Source organism: Ixodes scapularis, unplaced genomic scaffold, assembly GCF_016920785.2.
Source record: "Ixodes scapularis isolate PalLabHiFi unplaced genomic scaffold, ASM1692078v2 PGA_scaffold0__279_contigs__length_252992795, whole genome shotgun sequence".
Lineage (NCBI taxonomy): Eukaryota > Metazoa > Arthropoda > Arachnida > Ixodida > Ixodidae > Ixodes > Ixodes scapularis.
In genome coordinates, this window is record NW_024609835.1 from 33,747,695 (window position 1) to 33,769,823 (window position 22,129).

The 22,129-nt window shown below is 45.7% G+C and overlaps 2 protein-coding genes across 2 annotated transcripts in view; one reads left to right on the forward strand and one right to left on the reverse strand.

The window, feature by feature from the left end:
• Nucleotides 1-22,129, forward strand: part of LOC8029324 (RNA-binding protein 42) — a 116,305-nt gene that overhangs the window by 17,012 nt on the left and 77,164 nt on the right. The gene's annotated exons all lie outside the window — the stretch shown is intronic.
• LOC120836461 overlaps nt 11,608-22,129 on the reverse strand; it is a 36,244-nt gene continuing 25,722 nt past the window's right edge. The window contains exon 2 of the mRNA XM_040205377.3: nt 11,608-13,173. Coding sequence (XP_040061311.2) covers nt 12,027-13,163 — 1,137 coding nt within the window. The 5' untranslated portion in view covers nt 13,164-13,173 and the 3' untranslated portion in view covers nt 11,608-12,026. The remainder of the gene's footprint in view (nt 13,174-22,129) is intronic.

A 22,129-nucleotide genomic window follows, 5' to 3' on the forward strand; every position in this document is an offset into this window, starting at 1 on the left:
CGACCGTTGTGAGTTGCAGGCAGAGTGTCGAACCGATATTTTTATTGGTTCGGTTCGGGTTCGGGTTCACGGCTTTCGGTTCAGTTCCGGTTCAGTTCCGGGGCGCAAAAAATAACGGTTCAAACCGGTTCGAACCGGTTCGAACCGGTTTGAACCGCTAAATTGAGAATATATTTTCCGCGTTGTTCTGTCAATAGGCGCTATTTAGGCCGTGAAACTAACTGCTGTAAACGATCTGATTTCTGCGAGGACCTATTTTTGAGAATTTCGCGAATCGCCTACAATTCGCGAAAAATGGGTCCCGCGAACAATTTCGGTAAAATGTAAACAGATTGAAATTTATATTGAGATTCCACCGCGTCGAGAAAATTACAACCCGCGAATTATTCCAAAACTTCAGCTTTGACCTAAATCGCGGAATATTGAGCCCACGAAAAATAGTCGTTTACAGTATATAGTTTTTTTTTATTGTTTGTTCAATTCAGTTTTATTCTCAGGTACCAAAATTATAAAATTCTGTTATTTATTTCTACACAACAAGAAAGGAAAATCTACATTAACATACAAAACGTCGTGTTTATACGACTCAACATCCCTTCGTTTACCAGAGTCACATATATTGTACCTGAATCGAAATGTTTTCGGAAGTGAAGTAGGTTGCCTAAAATACCCGTGATTGGTACAACTTTGTATCGCAGTATTAGATTTTGAATCGTGGTTTTGCCCTTGAACTAAGGAATTAATTACAGTGAATACAATCATGAAATGGGCACCTCGTCGCCATATATATCATGAAATGTGTTTTACGGAATACGTTTCACAATATATATATATGATGACGAGACGACTGAGCTTAAGGGAATATAATTTTCAAAATGTCACGAAAGTCACGGGACAAGTCCTTCCAGTCTATATTTTATAGGAACACTAAGCGACAATCTCAATGCTTGTTTTTCTAACTAGCATATTGTTTGCTCTCAGCACCATGATGCGGGCGACGAATCATGCGAAAAGGAGTGGCTGAAATTGTTCACTCTAACCTATGAGCACTTTAATACTGAGATCGAATCTGACCTAAAACAGTGCTTACCCATGTGAACATTTTCTTATAGTGGATAAACTGGCATAGCCTGGATGTTGAGGTTTGCTCTTGACAAAATGCAAGTCAATTTAATTTGCAAATAAGCATCACGCTCGCTAATTGATGACTTTTGGTAAATAGAACAAAGTGGTATTTCATGCTCTACTCAATTCGGAAGCTACCTAATTGGACACTTTCTGAGAGTTTAAGTGTGCAATCGTCAAAGTTCCACCATTCGTTCCAGTAAAAAAAGGTGATAGTAAAAACACATAAAAAACGCGATAATAAACTTCTATATATTTGAGAAGTTATATATGCGTGAGGAACACATATAGTTATTTAAATTAGCTTCAAAATAATAAAAAAAAAATTATTTAAATCTTTTTCAAACTCACCTATAACGTGTCTATACACCAACTCATGTTTACAAACAAACCGGAGCGCCCCTAGCGGACGCCACCGGCGCCGCGCATGCGCGATGGGGGTGTGGGCAAAAAGCTCGCCGTCGCCCATGAACAAACCATTGAAATGCGATGTCGTCGGCGTCGGTGTGAGTCCCCCTGCCCTTTTTCGCGTTCGAATTGTTGGTTGTACGTCTTCCTGGCGATGTCTGACTATCTTGAGCGGCGTCAGCGAAATTACCGAGGCTCGTTACACCGTAAAACTTCGCGTGAATAATGTGACATGTGGCGATTCATTCCGCGTGGACGCCGCAGATTGTACGCTAAAGCCTGATTCGCATGATGAGATTTCGCTCAGAATTTTCAGTCGCGACGCCGCTCGGGCTGCAAAAGCGTGAACCGCAGCTGAGATGGTTGACGACGATACTGAAAATCGCAAACAGAATCGGACCAACTGAATTAGGCATAACAAGTCGGTGTTGGTCACTGGTAACAATGACCAACATCTCCTTGTATCTACTGTTTACATCGAGCCTGCTTACCAACCTTCAAATTTAAGTCTTTTGAGGCCTTCACTCACTTCTTATCACAAGTACCGGGCCAACATTTGGTCTACGGACCGGCGTCGTCTAGGAGAGCAGACGACAAGCAGAAACGTTTGAAAGAGCAGACGACAATTCGAACAATCAGGCGGCCGTTTGAACTTGAAGACGCACTGAACGTAGTCCACAGGGGGTCCGCACAACTTGACGGTTTTCTGGCGTTCATGTTGGAACAAAACAAATAAATCTGATGAACACAAGTATCCGTGAATTCAACCCAAAGTACTTCCCGCCCAAGCAATCGTTGTCCGACGGCGTCTGCTTTTCCTTTTTCACGGCACACATCCAGATTCTCGGACAAACCGAGCACGTGAAAACTGACCTTCAAACCTTTCTCGACACTTTTGGTACGGCCCCAGTCGCGGCGTTTTGGCGAGAAGGCAGGTTTTTGTCTGGTTCCTTTCAAAACAACGCAGGAATACACGTCTGGCACGTCTGGCATGGGGACTTCTGCCCACAGCCCCAGACCGGAAGTGCGACCGACGCGCCACCACCGCGCCGTGACGTCACAGAGTTGAGTTGGTGTATAGAGGATAAAAGCACCGAAAAATATTTGCCGAACATCTTTCAGATAATTTAAAGGCGCATTTACTTATATATCTTGGAGGTGAGAATCTTCTATTTATGCTGCCAAATCTTCAGACAGGAATTAAGTATATTTTTATTATCATCGATAAATTTGACTTTATGAAGTTCACATAACCGCCTGAGACCGACACGGAAGGACGATACTCGAAAATACGCCAGCTGTTGTGTCTTCGGCAACGTGCTTTTGTTAGCTGTTTTGCAGTGTCAAATAGTGGGTTGCAGGGCATGCCAAAAAACACTGTGGTCACATGATATATTGGAAGGCAAATACACGAAATGTGCAGAAATAAGGAGATGACACGCAATTTTTTTCTAAATAATCCCTTACACAATGCTTTACTGCAAAAAGAAATGCATAGAAATGCATAAAATGATATTCCTAATTAAACATAGATTCCGCGCAGGGCAAACAAAGATTTTTTAGAATCCTAATATAAATCACTTTTGGGCATCAGCTTGCCTCAGCTCGAAACGTCGCGGGATACTACCTGGGGAGGCTAATGTTATCTTAGGTTTTACGTGCACTTGTTTTGAGACCTTACTTCATGACTCTGTTCTTTATCAGTCATGTGCTCCAACATTTCATTAGGCTGCCGTATATCATCGCGAGACTACTATAAATACTACACAACTTTACACATTGGACGTCTACTGCTGGTGTTGCGAACGTCGCACTTCACCAGAAAGCTGAAGTATTTAACATGGTTTGCACGTGACGTAATCGCACTAGATACTGGTTGTCATTGCGAGTTGTTCTTGCTGAGAAAATCAAATCCGGTTTGGCAAAATGCACGCTGCAAAAGTTTCGCGCTCAGTGCAAGCTATGTATTTGAGAGGCACACATTTTTCTTTTTGGTACATCGTCGTTAGGCACGGCGCGAGTATCTGGCACGACGAAAACGTGCTTTCTGGCAAGAGTGTTTTTACAAATAAAAGTTATACCAACTACCCATCTGTCACTATCGTTTCCAGGCCACGCTTTCTAGTCTGCGCCGAAAATGTGGGGCAGAGGAATCTTTACGACACAGTATGATTTAAAACTACCCCCCTCCCCACTCCCTTTTTTTTTAGTTGCTCCTCAAGATACTTTTTATTCCTCAGGGATTGCCTGCTCCGTATTGAGTGGTGTTCACTGGACAATTATATTTGTGTCACTCGTTAACAGTAATTCTTCCTTGCTTTAACTTTGCACCAAACTGTGAAGGTTAAACAAAATACAGGGCGGTCGAAACTTGGAAAACTTGAGAGCGACACTCCTGTGAGACTTAGAGCGGCTGCCAACGTTCGGCTACCCCCGTGAGGCCACTAGGATCTTTCTTTTCAGGTATCCCTCCCGTACACACTAATAGTTTCATGTAACGTCCGACTAATACGTCACATTTATACCCTTTAACACTTCTATTCTCGGGACAACTTTCTGAGGCAGTTCAGCAATAACGAAGACATGTTTGGGAGCCTCAATGGTGTGCATACATGTAAAATGGGTCGTGCAGCATCTTTTTTTTTTACCTTAAGTTCAATAAATACCGCTAAGTTGTAATCCTTGACGTTGATAACTTGCAAAAGCATCCATTAGTTTGCCCCTCCGCGAAATGGCAGACAGTCGAAAGAAAGAAATGAAACAGTTTTCCCCTCCTCAACTCACAATTAGAACTATCAGCCACGTGATCTGATCCTAATATATACACCGTCAGTGTTTATCATAGTCATACGCAGGGTTGGCAAAGCAGAGAGTATGGGCTGATCTTCAGATATAATTTTAGTTGGGCTATAATGCCCGAGCCCCACTAAAGCGACAAACAGAAACAAACGACAGCGGCTAGCCTTAAACCAGAGTATTTCGCGATTTGACAGGCTTTGTAGAATAAAGAAGGCTGCTCAAGCACGAGTATCATGCACACGATGGTACCATCTGCAGGCTTGTAAACACTCGTGCTAACTTCGCGAGCACCGAACAACTCAAAGCCGTATAAAGGTACCATCGCGAACATGCTGCATGTGTCTGAGGCTTGTCGCTTTCGTTTGTTTCTGTTTCTAGCTCTAGTGGGACTCGGGCCCATTATAATCTTTGAGTTGAACACGAGCGTTACCCGAATGTTTGGCGATACTGGTTGTCATGAACCAGAGCATTTGACTCGGGATCATGACAATCGGGTACATCATGGTGTCACGTGACTCTCAGTGCGAAGTTGTGATGTCATGTGACGTCACGGTATCAACAACGTTAATAGATCTAGCGACGTCCTCAATTCGAATCGACTTAACGCGGTGAGTCACATGACGTCACGGGGTCACGTGATGTGACATTACTTGAGAGCATGTCTTGACATCATGACGTCACGTGACATTGTGACACATGGCTAATCATAGTGCCAATAAGAAAGCGCCGCAAAAAACCAGGATTTATTATACATTGCAATTCTGTATATGACGATTTGATCAATTCGTAGAGGAATACACGTGCCAATAATAATAAATTTGTAATACTAACAAAAAAAATACCGTGAACCGTTTTGAACCGGTTACCGTTATATTTTTTTCCGGTTCAGTTCCGGTTCAGTTCCAAGATGGCGGCGAAGATTTCGGTTCGGTTCAGCTCCGGTTCGGCTAAAAATAACGGTTCTGTTCCGGTTTTCGGTTCGGTTCGGTTCCGGTTCGACACCCTGGTTGCAGGCTTTCCGCCTTGTGTGGCCGTCTTCACTAAAAAAAAAAACATCCACAGCAACGCTTTCGCATTGACACAGAGATTTGAAAATATTTACTACAATGTTTTGTATTTAAATGGAAATAAGAAACAGTAGATCTTTTTTGGGTTATTGTTTGCCATCAGCGCTTACTTTTATCAATATTGTCCTGTACAAATTTTTAACAATATGTTCTTTTTCGACCGTTGTGAGTTGCAGGCTTTCTGCCTTGTGTGACTGTTTTCACAAAAAAAAAAAATAAATCCACAGCAATCCTTCTGCATTGACACAGCGATTTGAAAATAATTACAATATTTTATATTGAAACTTTTGGCGAGTGATTTTTCTTACAATATTTTGCCACCAAGAGAGGCACAACGGAGCATGTGCATCGGTTCTCCTACAAGAACAACGGTCGCTCCCTGCAATGCTTGGATAGAAAATGGCGTACCATTGCGATTCACACAATTACCGGTGACCTCCGCACTTCCTCGTGCCCTGTTTTTCGGCAGCACAATGAACTGCAGAGTGAATTTTACGACCATGTGAAATGTGGGACATTTTGAAGATTCAGAAATTTCTCGCGGGATGCGGGACACGAGCCCTCAATGAGGTACAGTCCTGCGAGTTGCAGGACGACCAGTTGCCCTAGTTTCCACGATCGTAGAAGTTTTATATTTGGATGGCACGCCTCATTTGGGATACCCAAAGCTTTCCACTTGCTCATTTAAAGGGACACTGACAGGGCATTTATGCTTTCCTAGGTTTTTATTTCAACATGACCAACAAGAGTCCAACCACCCAAAGCACAATTTGCGGCTCAAAATTCACATTTTTTCCGCCTGAAAACTGCTGGCCGAGAGTGGCCCGGTTTGAGGCGCACTCACTCTTTTTTCCACGGTCACGTGATGTTCGGACTGATGCATACCAAATACATTCGAAGTCGGAGGTCATCTAAGGCACACATTTAATATTAAAAAGAAAAAAGAATATGACCCCATTTTTTATGGCTTCCAAAAAGCTGCAAATGCAGCTTTTGGTTACAGACCTGGTTACAATAGACATTTGAATATAACATACCGATTTGTGAAGTTTGGTTGGTTTTCCTCTACGTACCGTTGACTGAACTTTATATCTGCATACAACATACTCCTCTTACAACAGACCGAAATCTTGGTCAAAATAAAGGTCTGTTGTAACGAGCTTAGACATACTTTGATCGGAAAAAATGGTTGTACAGATCGCAGGAAGTAGATGTACTCGTCATTGTCAATATGGCAACGTACCGCTGGCTGGACGACACAGTGGTGGTGCATGACGAAACAACTTTGCAATGGACATGGGACTGCTACATTGGAACTGTGGTTCGAGGTACCAGCCAATCAATCTTCTAGCACAGAACAGTGAGGGGAAGGATATAAGTGCGAAACAATCGCACAACAAATGATTCGTTGTCGTCGTCTGCTTTAGATGCCCGAGAAGCGGAGGAACGGAAAAAAAACTGGGTTGGGAGCGATAGCCACGTGACTTCTGGCAACCCTCTCCTCCGAGCCTCCGTGCACATGTTTCCGTTTCGAGTAGTTGCGTTTTGTGGCTTTATTCAAAATATATGTGACTTTGTAGTGAAATATTAATTGGGTATGAAGCATGGTGTAAGCCGCCTCTGTGTGTGTCTTCTTCCTTGTGTCCGTTGTTTTTGCACCTTACACCATGCTTTATATGGTTCACCAACTAGCCCAACTACAAGTTCTTCTACATCAATTGGATAGTCTTCTGACATCATACTAAATTGCCTGGTAAAAAATTTAAAAAAACTTTCAGCCTTTCCACTTTGGTGAAGAAGGAAGACCAGCGAAGCTGTACTATGGTGGGAATGAAGTAATGGCTGGCCGCAAGTCGGCAAGCCAGAGTGGAAAGGCTAGAAATATTGCCGTCATATATGAGCATTGACGGCAACCAGACAAGCGACAAGCCGGTTGTCTGGTTGCCGCCGTCGCTTATAGATGGCGGTAGCTGTCCAGAGGTCTGTGTCATCAGGTCATTTGTGGACTGACACGATCCTGGGGAAGCTAACCCTTAACAACTCCGCTGTAAAAAAAAAAAAAAAATTTGGGGGGGAAGGGGGGTGGGAACCATGCAGAAGTTTTCATACTTTCACTAAATCATCAGGAATTCTGAAAGTGTCCAGGAGTCTGTTTTTCTTTCATTGTATTAACATTGAGGGAAGCAAAAATAGCGAGTTGGCTTTTCTTCTTGCCTCGCCAGTGAAATAAGTGGCCAAAGGTGTCGGAACATATTGGGTGCTGGAGGTTCTTCCGGTGTTGGCTCTTTGGGCTCGTGCCCAGAGCAAGCTGTCAGGAGGTCTTTCACCGGCTCGTGCTGCCATTCTTAGTCCCAGTCGCATGTTCGGGTTGGCAGTGCTTACTGTACGTCCTGTCCACCAAACTTCAACAGAGTATGGCGATCTCTGTCGCTGCACTAATTGGCCACCAACGCGCAGACAAATTGATAGTTGCCGAACACAAGCAGACTGGCAAACCACTGCTCGAGCTGCATTCAGCCATGACTCGCTTGGCATCTGTTGCAACCATCAGAACTCTTACCAAAAGAGAGAACGAGATATTCCACTTTTATTCTTAAAATTTTACAGGGCATGCAAAAATATAGCTACTTCGAAGTATGTTGGATTGCAAAAAAATATTTATTTAAATGGGTTTTCGAATTATCTGGAAAGAAAAAAAAATGACAAAAAACGTTCAGCCTTTCCACTCTCGTGAATAGGGAAGACCAGCGGAGCTTTACTTGATACGCTGTGCGCTTCTTCTTTGTCGTCATCTGTTTTTCGCGCTGTTTCCTACGATGAATTCCCACCAACGCGCCCAATTATCCATTCTTCTATTATAGTTGGAAAGTTTGCCGCCGTCTACGAGCGACGGCGAAACCATACTGGTTGTGTGCTTGTTGCTGTCGCTTATAGATGGCGGTAGCTGTCCAGGTAGGTTTGTTTTTGACATACACAGACATGATCCTGGGGAACCTAGCCCTTAACAGCTCCGCTGTAAAATCAAGCGTGGATGCTCCTTGGGAAAGTATTGAAATATTTTATTGCAAATGCAATTTGGTTATGTGAAATTGTCACCGACGTGGGTTTGCCAGGCTCGATAGCTCGCACCACCGAATGTCAACAAAGTATTTGCAGTGGTTTCAGTGAAGTGTGGAACAACTATAGTAGATTTACAGGGGAAATAACAGCAGAACGAAAAGAGGTGAAGTTGGTAAAGCTGAGAATGGCACAACAAACTTGGCTTGTCACCGACTATAGGTTTCACACTGAAAGGATAATTTTGTAAAGTTGGGACTCCCTGCCAAAAGCCTCCATGTCACAAACCCAGCAGCGAACCACGAACAATAGAAGCTTACCACTATAAAAATACAGAAATGTGCTATGTTGTCTTTTGTGACAGAATTAGGGTGCTAAGTTTGCCGCCTAAAGGCTGGAAAGTGAACTGGCGTGGCTAAACATGGGAATTGGCAGGTATGTCTGTGCAGGGCCCTTATATTATCTCGTCATATTTCTATAGAAAACTGTGGGACTGTGAAAAACCCAGAAATTATCTAGAAATATGCTTGGGCAGTGCTGGTGTCTACGTACATATTGTTCCGTATCAGATAGGACTAATAATCAAAACGAGATATATTTACACTATTCACAAAACATACATATAGACGACTCCAGTTCTTTGTCCCAAGGCACTGGCAATCTTGGTCTCGTTTGGCATTTCCGCATCGTCGTAGTCAGTATCGGTGGGGCTTTTCCTCGCGACACACCAGTACAGCTGTCCTTCTGGTGGCTGCACGCGTCTTTACTTGGGAAAGAGGCTTTGAATATTTGTTAACGTTCTTCCCCCCAAATGGGCAGCTCATTCCCTATTCACCTTGATAGGACCTTCTTTTCTTTCAATATTATCCCCAGACCTTGGTCTTTGGGAGTCGTTCGAAGTCGTGGGTTCCAAGGTATTTTTCAGCGCATTTCTGTCGCCGTGTGCCTCCACTTGAAACGTCACAAAGGTTCTTTGAAAGCGTTGATCTGGGTTTTCACAGAGCATGTGCGATACCTGTCTGGCTACAATGTCAGCCACAGAGCTTGCTGATAAGGCAAACTCGGCTCTATGCTCCTCTTGAGTCGCTTGTTGCAGGCTGCTTGTTGTGGACAGGGCACTTTGAGAAGGGGACCATGAACCAGTCTGTTATAGCCTCACTACCAACATCTTCAAAAACGGCTGGCACGTTCTACACGGTTGACATCGAGCAGGTTGCTTTCTTGTCCCGAGTCTGAGTGTAGCTCGCCGGCTGGACGAGTTAAACCATTGGTCGGTATATATATATATCGTTGATGATGCCGACGGAACCTCTGTGCCAGAGCTTAACACTAGGGCTGGGCAGTTGATCGATTAACGTACCGATTAATGCTTTAATCGCGATGAATCTTTTAAACCGGTTAACCGCTGAAATTTTGACGAACCAATAGAAAGTAAAAATTCAACGCTTTCACCTTGCAGATGTGGACGAGTACACCTGTATGAAGGGCAAACTTTAGAGGACATTTTATCCTAAAGTAAACTGTAGTGGCGATAATTGTAACTTAAGGCAATTACAGAAGGTTAAACATGTTCCAGCCACTTCAATGCCTTTCGAGTGTCTGTTTAGCGCAGCAGAGACTATTGTGAACAATCATGGGAGGTTGCTCTTGCTGTAGAATAAAAACGAACACCTTCGCCTTATGCAGCTTAAGTAATAATCTTTGAATGTGAGTGCCTTTGAACCATTCTCAACCCTGTTGCCATAGCAACCCATAAAAGAATTAACGTCGCAAGCCAATGCAGTCAAGGGGTCGGAGGTTGGTTCACACACTTGCGTGAGTCGGAGCAATCGTTGTAAAGATTAAGGTTTTGTTGGGGCCGACGCAGCTGTTGCCATAGCAACCCGTACATCGCAAGTCGTTGCAGTTGCACTCGGTAAGAAAAAAAAAAAAAATTGGCAACATATAAGTTTTTTTTCCCGAATAGAACCAAATTTATGTGAAGCAAAACTGAGATGAACAGGAAGGTGTACTTATCAGACGAGTTTCAAGCCCTGTACCGTGGCCATATTTACAATGATTTTTTTCGCATAATATGACCGATTTCAGATTATAATACCTTTTGGAAATGATGGATCCCCAGGTATAGACGCTTTCAGCACGCGCCAGATTGAGCCGCCATAGCCGACCTTCTCTTGTCTTACCGAGATGCCCAGCCACTGAAGCGGGCGTTGACGAGCCTTCACAAGGGCCTATGCTGGGCAGAAGAATGCAGTAACATCTAAAATGACACTAACCTGTCCTGCTGTGGTATTATGAAGTGCAGCGAACGAAATAAGAGGAAATAAAAACTGCAGGTCGGTTATGGCGGCGCCCATGCACAGCTGCCTGAGAGCGTTTATAGTTCAAATTTTAGCCAAAATTGGCTTAGTTTCAGTTTCTGGATTTGGCTTCTTTATGGAGAAAAAAAAAAAGCTCTATATATTTGAATAAGGACGGCTGGTGGTTCTCCATAGCCGTTTAAATCCTCACGAGCAAAGTTTCTTCGTGAAATCTGCTTGCTTTCTCGTGTATAGGGCCCCGATTGTACATCATCAATCGTTATGTCTTCCCAGATCGTAGCTTTTTTTTCTCTTCTTTTTTTTTAACCACGGTTTTTTCTCAAACATATCAATAAGTTATACTAACTGTTTTTATTTTCTGAAATATCTTTCCCAAATCGTGAGTAGTTTTTACTGAAATGATTCTGGTCGTTCTTAGTTACTTTGGCACTTCCATGTACTTCCAAGAAGAAAGAATTGTAATCATAAATGACTAGGAACGGCGTTGATACACTCTGTGCTGTTAAAAAAGCCTTGGGAAGTTTCGTGAGCACTTTTATCACATTTTTCAGACACTGCATTTTACTTTTTCCTGGACTGGTACGCGAGAAACATGTTTTCCTCATTGGATATTCATGCAACGTAGCCCCCCACTACCCTATGCATGTAGGGGGCAAATGACAACAAATTTCACGCAATAAGATTGACCCCTTTTTTATAGAGGTTTCTTAAATGCTGCCCATTTTTGCAGTTTTTTCATCTGAAGTAGTGAAACCAGACCCTTTTTTTATTATTAATATTATTCTTAAGAGGGGAATGAACAACTGAGATTGTAACACAGAGACCGTGAGTGACGTGGACATGTTTTAATGCACGGTGTGGAACAGCTTTTGTGTACAATTCATCTGGAGTGACAACATAAAATGACAAGCAGGACAATCACACATTACATGCGTGCTACAGGAAGCAGTTGAAGTTCTCTCTTAAATGTAGCGCACTGATCAAAAAGATGAAGACATGCAAGAACACATTTGTGGCTGTCAGCTGAATCTTCATGTCATTTATTTGATCACTGCTGGGATAAAACCATTTCTCGCTGCGTTAAAAGTCATTTGGTTTTGTAGGATGGAAGTAGAGCATTCTGTACCAGACTGTGCTGGATTCGGCGAAGTACGAATTGACACGTTCTTCCTCTCGAGTATTCCTTTCACTCGCATCACACGGAGCCTCCACCCTTTTTTCTTTCCTTACCTCTCGTACCCGCAAGCGTTCACCAATAGGGCCCGAAGAGGTGCGGTATCGCCCAGAGATTTTTCTGACATTGACGCGGACGATGCTCGCTGTTGACAGCTCCAGAAGCATCGACCGCGTGCGATGCCGCTTCTTGCGTGACCGTGCGGTCTTCACCGCCTATGGACCGTCGCGGGAACTGCACGTGTTGCATCGGCTGTTGCTTTTGCAGTTGCCTTGACGAATGTTTTCCTTGGTCCACCATGGACTCTGAAGCAAGAACGCCTTCTGCTCTGTGCGGGAGAGTTGACTTTTTGTTGTTGCCATCGTCTTCCCTGAGCCCCAGGGGTCGCCCACCGGGACCCCAGCCCCGAGAAAAGAATATGTTCCTCTTGCGTCCTCCCGCGTGCCACCCTTTAGAAGAGAAGATGAGCGGCAAAGCCGGTCGCTCTTGGATGTCCAGGGCCTTGGCACCGACGTGCTTCGCGGCGCTGGGTCTTCGGAGCGAAGCCTTCTGGCTTCTCTGTGGCTCTGGATGTCCACCCGGCAGCCAGCTTCGGGAGACGAAAACGCCTCTCTTCTCTTTCCCTCGGACGCCCCAGTTGTCCCGGATAAAGTCGCTGAAGGCGTCTTCGCGACTACTCTGGCGCTGCAGCTGGAGGACATCCTCGAGGAACTGCATACCGCCGCCGTAGTGGAGTCCCACGGTGTTTTCCGGCAAGAAAGGGACGAGCAGTCTCTCGCTGTCCCCGATCTCGTTGAGGTAGCGCTGGTTCGGGTACCGCTCGTCGGCGGCCATGCTGTCGTAGTCCCAGGTGTCGCTCGAGTCGCCGGACGACGACGACGTCGAAGAACGGGAGATGGGGTTGTCGTTGTACATTATGTCGGCGTTGAAGGCGGTCGGAGACTGATGGTTTCTGAGCGCGGAGAGATCTACCAGCAGCATGGGGCTGGTTGCCAAGTCCGGCGAGTGCAAGGCGGACACCAGTATGGAGGTCTTGGGGTTAGCGTGGTACCGCTTGTTGTGGCTGGGCGACGGTCCCTGCAGGGGGTTGTCCTTTGGAGCGGACGACAGCTGGGCATGGCTTGTCGTCGAGACGGCAGCTGCAGCTGTGGTGCTCAGGTGTCTGACCACGCAGAGGGACAGCAACATAACCGCACTGATGGGGAGGGCCATGCTGGTGGGCCTGCGTGGTACAGGACGAAGCAGCTATCGTTAAGCATTGTTTAGTTTTCGGAGTTACGGTGCCCGAATTGCCGCGGCGCCAGACACGGCGGCGCTGCGACTGAATCTATAGCTCGACGCTGCATTACATTCTGTGTCACCAGTGCCTTTCTCACGATAGTAGCAAAGACGGTGGTAACATAGTTACTGCGTGACCGTGCTGTATATGTGTATATATTTTTTTTGTACCTTAACCACCATACGGAGTTATTAAATATCATTTCTTTTTACAGCGAAGCTGTTTATGGCTAAGGTTCCGTGGATTTTTCCGCACGCCTTCCCCGTATAAACGGTTTGAAGTAAAGAAACAAGATAAAGCGTTGTCGAGCGCGCGTGCAAGATGCCATTTTTTGGGTCTTTGCTTTAGAACAGTTACTGCTGCAGACGCCGGCACGTGCGGCGCGTGGAACACCATTCCCTGCATTCCCCTCGATGCTTGGGTAAATTAGCAATAGGTATATTTCATTCCTCTTCTCTCGTCGTAATGGGGAGGCCGCGTATAGTCCGGACTCCCGAAGAGCAACGGCGGGAACAGCAACGACAATGTCAGTGGTGGCGGCGGGCGGCAAACACCACCGATAAAGATCGTGCCCAAAACGCCAAACGCATGCGGCAGACCAGACAAGACGACGAACGTCACGGAGCGGAGAACGCATCAAAAAGACGCAGGTACCATGCTGCTAAATTAAACAACTTTAATGGAGCATACGCTAAATTCTGTGTCACGTTTGTGTCAAGTGCTAAACAGCTTCGCTGGTGATCCACCTTCACAGAGTGAACGGCTCGTAACATGTTTTTTTTTAATTTGTTTTCCATTCCTTTAGCCCTTTTGTACTTTATTGTACCCGTTGAAAATACTTTCTACCATCGCCCTCACCGAACCACATCATTGTAAAGAATGCTACCTTTTCGTACGATGTCGTTGGGTTGCCGAGCCCCTAACATTCCACGCTGGCATCTTGTGGCATTTCTATTCCCTCCCTACGTATGTTGCATCGAGCTCCATGGTGCTTGGCTCTGTATATTCTTCTCCGCTCCCCTTTCCTTGTCTCGAACCGTGACGCGCTTCTTCGGATTGAAGATTACCCTATTTCTAATGCTGTTTTTTGCCCCTTTATACGGTATGTCTAAAGCTGGTTTTTTCCGCATTCTTGGCTCTGTTACTTTTGCAATACTATTCACTGATCCTGTTTGTCAACTGTTCCAATGGTTACTCACGCACAACCTGGGTGACGCCGCTCAGCGGCTTCTAAGCGAAGTAAACGCTATTAGAGTTCGTCTGTGAAGCTGAAGCCTTCCCGTGAAGCTGAGAGACTTTCAACACGAGACCAAATACTCTATAAGTAGAATTCATCCTATTCCGCTCATTAGCATTAAACAGCGCGCCTACACAACACCAGATACTCCCCTAGCGGTGTGGACAGCCCGGTTCCGAGAGAGCTCACGCCGCCGGCGGTACCGAGATACCTAACTGGCCAAGACAGCGGGGACGGCTGTCTCCGCTGTTTCGAAGGCTGTCCACGATGATAGGTGGCGGCAGTTTCACCCCTCCCAAATCAGAAGGGGAAAACCCCGAGGCCGCGCGCTTCCAGCCCTTTCTACTGCGCAAAAGCTGTTGGCGCAAAGACCATTGTATTTTCGCAGAGTAAAATGTATTTTCCTGGCAAAGTATTTCACGCGAAAGATGTACTCTCTCTTCCCTGACGCCACCACGCGGAAGCCACACACAGTTATCTGCCCGCCGCCTTTGCGATGCGCGTGTTCCGATGTGTCAGGCGTAGTTGAAGTTGTATGCATGGGAGGCTCTGGTACTACCAAACACTTAAAGCTAATAGCGAAAAAAAAAAAAAAAAGGAAAACGACGCTACTAGTTGAACGTTCTCACGCCAAGACTTATGTAAGCTTTCCGCTTTCCTTTTGATTTCTATACATATCGAAAGTCACGTATAGCAACCGATAGTTGCTTTTGTCAAGAGACGGATGAGTTCGGGCCTTCCCTACGCCGCTTGTTTATGTTCCTTTTTTTTTTTTTTTTTTTCAGTTAGCTAAAGAACAGGCCCGAATTCGGAGTGGGCGTTGGTGCACTGCTGGAGTATCGCAAACCGACGGGCCCCTTGTTTTATTATCGAAAAAAATGATGGAAGGTATGTGTGCGAGCGATAAACTGAGAGCCGTCCTGTGGAACTGGAGCTTGTCTTTTGTTTTCCTTCTTTTTTTTGTGTGTGTTTGTTTACGACGCTCGTAACTGGGTAATCACCGTATCTCTCTGTGATGTGGAAGTAGGGGCCACCCCTCGAAAGGGTTTATGGAGGGCGTTTGCTCTGGACTACAGTTTATAGAGTCGTTGAGTCGCGTGGATCACCTGAGATGATCCATCATTCCCTCCATTCGCGATGTATTTCGTTTTGTTGACGGAGCATTACCCCTGTGTCGTCGAATGGCCTTTAGTCGTAGTGTTCGATCCTTCTGATCCTGGTGCTGATCCGTTTGACTCCAGAGGAGTAGAACTCTCTCGAAGGAAATATTCGGAACACAGACTTCTTGCCCAGCAGCCGCGCGGGATCTTATATTTGTACATTATACTGAGTTTTTGTAGAGGCTTGATAAGGTGTAACTGGCACGATCCGACGTACTGTCTTCGCATGCGTATAAATAAGGATCCTTAGTTTTTCTAATGTATTGATTGTCTTGAGTAAAGCCACAAGGGGAAAAAGAAAAACCTGAAAAAAAAAAGTTTTTAAATTCGATTTTTTTTTTATTTTTTTTTTTACTGGGTGCCCAGGTTGTAGCTTGATGATAACTACCGTTAGGTTCTTTTTTCTGGTCGTGACATTCGAAGGGCTGCTTTTAAAAGTCAGCAATTAAAAAATAGAGAGAGAAAAAAAAAAAAACGCCGATGTGTTTGTTATGGGCACGTGGTTCTATACTCGCTGACAAGGTGAAAACGGCAGGGAAGAGGAGATCAGTTGTCCAACCTCCAGCGGGAGTTTGTATACCCTCGACAGCGCTTCGGCGTCAATTGTGCACCTCGAGGCGCGCACGCACTCAAAGCAGGGGCGGAAGGTATGGCGTTCGAAAGACACGCCCTGCTGTTCTCACTCTGGCAGTGACTATGCGCGGTGCTAAATTACTTTGCGTTCACGTATCTGGTTTACGTCGAAAGCCTCGACTTCGGTACGTACAAGACAGCCACGAGTCATTGGAGTTCAGAAAGGTATTGACGACTCCAGCGAAATCGTCGCCGCGTAGCGGCAATGCCGAGAAGTTTAAGAGGAGAGGTCATTTCGACTATGTCGTCTGCTATCGCTGCTTGGTTCTCGTAGGTAGCATAGAAACGAACATCGTTTCCAGTAATTATTTTTATGCTTCCGCCGTGTCATTCCTACGCACTGACTAGAAGAAGGTTTCTACCGTCGAAAAATCGCTCTGCTTTCATATATGTAACACCGATTTTAAGCTGCAGTGCATGAAATTTATGGTGGTCCACGCGCTGAACGACGAATTCGGCCTCCTTTCGTCCTCCATTTTGCCAGAGCATTTGGCCTCTCCAGCGCGCCCCCTATAGTTCGCTGTAGTCGCGAATAGCGTTGGGTAGCCTTAAACCGGCTTGCCGGAAGGACTCGCAGCAGAGGGGTACATGGTGGTCGGGGGGAACCGCATTTAGCGTTCATAAACTCTCTTCACGCTGAAAAAAAAAAAAAAAAAAAGGTGATTTAATTAATTGATTTTTTGTTTTGTTTTGTAACCGTGCGTTTTTCTTTGGGAATCAGAAAGTTTTAGAACGAAACATCATATTTTCACGGATAAAAATTTGGTCGTGAAGTTTGGAGCTCACAAAACAAGGCTAGAGCGATAGGCGGGACGCTGCAAAACCCCAAAACATCACTCATACAGCGATATCTCTAACGGATCCTGTCTCGTCTTCATCGCGTTCTAGTTTTTTAGGTGCTTCACAAGTTAAACGAATGGCTTTATTTTTGGAAAAGAAGTGCGCGATTGAACACGGCCGACGAGACATGCCACGTTGCGATTTTCATTCCCTCTCCTTTTTGCCTCGTTCCCTCAAGGTGATCCGAAGTGAGGAGGAGAGAAGCGAGGCCGCTTCCCTCATTCTCAACTGTTCCAGGAGAATCGTGACGTCACATTCCTCGCTTGATCGCGCCCTTCTTTTCCAAAAAAAAAACACGGCCATCTGTTTGAGATATCTATGTACGAGTGATGTCTCGGAGATCGTATAGCGTCCTGCTCAGCGCTTCTGCTGGCTTATATCGCGAAATCCAAAGTTAAATTCAGCATCCCTGTTATCGTAAAAAAAAAAAAAAAAAAAAAAGTGGTTTTTAGGTTTTGCGTTGTGATCAACGTGTTCGTCGTGTTTGTCACAATCACCCGGGTATCATGGTTGTTCAAAGTTAACCGGGACTTTTTTTCCTACAGGGGAAATAGAAAATCAAACAACCAGGAAACTATGTCAGTGTTTCAAAGAATTCCCGCTGTGCGCCCACGTTCCGCTGACATTGTTTTGGTCTGAGTGACGGCAGTCGAACGAGCGTGTCGGTGTGCTTCGTTTGTCGCCCGCTCTTGTCCTTCGCCTAACGGTTGACAGCATTCCTACACTCTTGCCCGTGACATCGTTTGTTCCCCATTTGTGCTCGCCATCTATTTTCGAAAAAATTCAACTGGTGTAACTTGCTTCTTCATAAAAAAATTTGATTATGCACCGCTCCTCTACAGCTGCAGACACATTGCTCGTCGCCGTAATAGCTGTAACTGTTGCGTATACGTCAAATACGTCCTTCCGGGCACGGGATGTTCGAGAAAGATTACGTTAACGTCCTCCGCAAGTTTCATCACGCCACACTTGTTCAGCTATTTTTTGTGCACACAGGTCCCTGTCAGCCTCGAACGATCCCCATAGCGCCGGCCCCGGCGCAGCTATCTTGCGTGGGTTCAAACTTCAATGCAGCGAGGCAAAGTACCAACTGGGCCTCTCGCTCACAGCGCGTGAAGAACGACAAACCCTGCGAACCAACAAAACTTGCAAAGTCTTGGTCTCGGCACGGTCCTTATCACCTCGCGACGCGGTTCTAAGTGCCTCTACGCCACGGAATGAGCCGAAAGCGAGTAATTTTCGCTCGAGCCATTTTGGAAAAAACTTCGGGAACTCGACGTTGAGCGTCCCGCGAAGGCCGGAGCTGTAATTTTGCAGTACCGCCGAGGCATGTCTGCCCTGATGAACGGCATTTTTGATCAGCATGCCGTGGCCGCGCATCCGTGTGAAGCCTCATGTGGCTTCCTGACAGCTTTTTGCGCGTTAAACATTCACTATATCGGCGTACCGCTTTACTCTGGGACAAGTTTCTTTGCCCCCGAAAGCTGTCTCCGTGCCTCCAGGTTTTTTTTTTTCTCGTGCTGCTCGGCGCATAGAGTCCCTTTCGTGTGCGTCGCGTGTGTGTGTGGTCGTGCGTAACGCTATCGGATATTGCCCGAGATCCTGGGTTCCCGGCTACCGACATAATAATGCCCCCCCCCCCCCTCCCCTTTCTCCCCGCGGCTTCTCATCCCCTGCGTTGATACCTTTTTTGTAGTGTTGGGCATCAATAAAGATATTTAACACGTTTAATCGATTGATTAATCGATTATTCGGACTCGTTTATTTCCATGCGTAATATTTTTAATCACAATTATTATTATTATTTTGCGTGTTATGGGGGGTGTTGAATGGTGCAACATAAAATTTCGATTATGAATCAACCTCGATGTATAGCTGAGAACAGTTCAAATACAGTCACACTCACGGATTATTGCTTCAGCTGCATGAGACAAAGGAGAGTTTATACTTTCCGGCAAGAGCGACCTCCTTTCGCTGTTTCCAATAGACTCTGCTGAACTAAACGGACACTCACACCTTCTGCACTTGCCTCCGGTTACAAATCTCGCCCATATACAGTTTACGTTCGGTTAAGGTTTTATTTCAAATTTGCCCCTCATACAGGTGCCCACTACTGCGTGGGGAAAGCGTTTAATTTTTACTTTCTTTTTGGTTCGTCGATATTTTACCGATTAACCGGTTAAAAACAGCAATCGCAATTAAAGCATTCGTCGAGTACTCGGTAGGTTAATCGATCAATTGCCCAGCCCTACTTTTTTGTCTCTATGTTGTGATATCGACGGGGGTTAGTTTATCGGCTCGTTTGCTTTTCTTGTTCTCGTTCATTGTTTTCTTTTGGTAATGTATCTGTGCGTCGGGAGGATGATGTTTACAGAGCGTAGGCCGTCACTGCGACTGAGTGTTCCCGATAGTTGTTAGTCTTCATTGATGGTGGTGTACGGATACAATTTGGCACGCGCTTTACTGTCGAATTCGCCGCTCGCTTAGAATAGGTTGAAATTAGCGCGAGAAGCGAACGAGTACGCCAGTGTGTATTGGAAGTGTTGCTTGCGACGTCTAGTCCCGAAAACCTTCCTTCAAAGAAACAAAAAATGTTATTTGATGCGTGCGCGCTTTCGCTTGCCTGGGTAGGTTGCGTTTTCTCGCGCGCTCCTGAGGCTCTAATCTGGACACTTGGCGAAAAGGTCAGCGAGGAATTCGGCGACCGTGATTGGCCGGCGCCGGGCTTTACCTTGGCGCCTGCCAATCACGGCGGTCGAATTCCTCGCCGACTTTTTCGCCGGGTGTTCAGATTAGACGCCCTGGAATGCGGCAGAGCGAGAGTGGTTTTCGGCTGCTGAGGCGCTCAGTTGCCGCAGGCCTCCCCGAGCGAGCAAGCGGGGCCGTCGTCATGTCAGGAGAGGTAACTTACTCTTTGGTGACCCGGCAGCGGTTCAGTCTTTGTTTACGTGTATTGTCACGAATGAAGGTGACGAGAGGGCGAACAGTGAACGGCAAATAAAGGCTTTATCGGCGAACTTGTGCCAAACAAGATAAAGAACGAGCGTCGATGCAGCAGGAAGGGGGCGGCGTAACAGCAAGCGAGAGCGAGACTGACTCGACAAGGTTCCGCGCAGGTTCTTATCTAGCGTGCGTGGCAAAGAAGCTTGGAGTGTCGCGCGCTCGGGGCGAGAATGAGCAGGCGCTTTCGAGACTTTCGAGAACAAGAAAGTAGGATGAAATGATGAAAGTTACGCCCCGAGAAAGAAGAAACAGGAGTCTTCTAGAATTTGAATTCCATGACCGAGCGTTGCTTGTCCGGCCCTTCGCGCGGCAGTATTACGGAAATATTTGCGCTCTGTCAAGCTTCGTAACATTCCAGATACGTCTTTTTTTTTTTTTTTGTACAATTTTTGCTTATGTGTAGTGAATAGGCAGGCGCTCAATCAGGCCTGACGCAGCGGTAAAGTCTCTTTAGTCAGAAAGTGCTCGGAATGTTTTCCCAAGTGTTTTTAGACCTCTCGAACCAGAATACGCTCTCCTATGTACCCGCAAGATCAAAGAACAGGCGCTACCGAGTTACGCTTTTCTTTCCTGTTTTTAATGTTTAAATCTAGAATTACTATTATTATTATTATTATTATTATATATATTTTTTTAGGAACCGTGAAAGCTACACTAATGCGGTCTGTGCAGGTGAGTTATATGACCAAGGGGGCATAATAAGTGGGCTAATCGTCTGGATAAGTCGGATAGTTCCGTAAAATTTCTTAATAAACTTTTTAATTGGTGAAAATAAACATATGGGTTCAACTCGGAACTTGCCGAGCGTCATCGAGAACTACTAAATCAGTAAATGTGAGAAAGATTTAGAGCGCGGAATAAGCACGGTGGTGCGCTAGATTTATCACTCGTGCAACTGGCGCGAGACCACGGCAATGCGAAAGCGCGGATAAAAGTAATCGCATTTTCGCACCGTCAGCCTTGCGCATGTTGCATAAGTGGTAACTTTATTGATGTAGCGGTTTTCGATGGCGCTCAGCTAGTTTCTAATTGAAACCATTATCCGACTTATCGCGACAATTGTTTTCACTGTCAATGTGAGAAGGGCATGAAGAAGGATCAGTTATTCCGCCTCCAACGCGAGCTTCTTATTTTCGACATAGCCTCCTCTATACTCACAAAACCTGACAGTTCGAGGACAGAGCCATAGAGTACCTGGTCGCAGATTTGGAGCGCGAGGATCTGGTAGCACAGAGCATCAAAGAGCCATTTCTCGGGGAACCTGGACTTCAGCGCGCAGCTTTTGCAGCCGCGAGTACCCGAAACGCTCTTGTTCGCTCGGGAGAAGTGTGTTTCGGCGTGTCGCCGCAGCGGGGCGCCAGTCACGTGGCTCTCCTCTCATCCGTTGTCTGCCGCTCCACCTTTTCATTTCGGCGGCCGTTTCTCGTGGTGATTTGCCAGACTTTGTTGGTATAGAGGAGGCTATGGCACGGGGGATGGCATGGAGCGCGTTCTTGTAATGCAGACCGGTTGTTCGAAAAACACGCCCTGCCGTTCTCAGCTTGTGAGTGACCATAGGCCCTCACATTATATGTACACTGGCCGCATAACTCACCCGCACAGACCGTATTAGTGTGACTTTGACGAATTTTTTTTTATTTATTTTGATAAAAATGTGTATATTTAGAAAAAAAAACTATAAAGAAACCGCGGAGCTTGAGGTCGCGTGTTTTGCGGCTGTCGTGATGGGGAATAAACAGCTCAAAAATCTGGACAGCGAAAAAATAAACTCACACGACAGGACAAAGGTGTGTACTCCCAAACGTAGAATTGAATAGAAGAAACATAAAGAAAATATACCATGTATGCTTTCTTTATGCTCTTTCTTCTATTAAATTCTACAGCTGCAAGTACAACGTTTTCCTGTCGTGCGTCTTTTTTTTTTTCGCTGTTCGCGTTTTACGTTGTTTACTTCCCATCGTGTACAACGTCTGTATAACTGGCCCGAATCAGCGCCTTGCTACTGTTTTGAGGTATACCCCGTGAC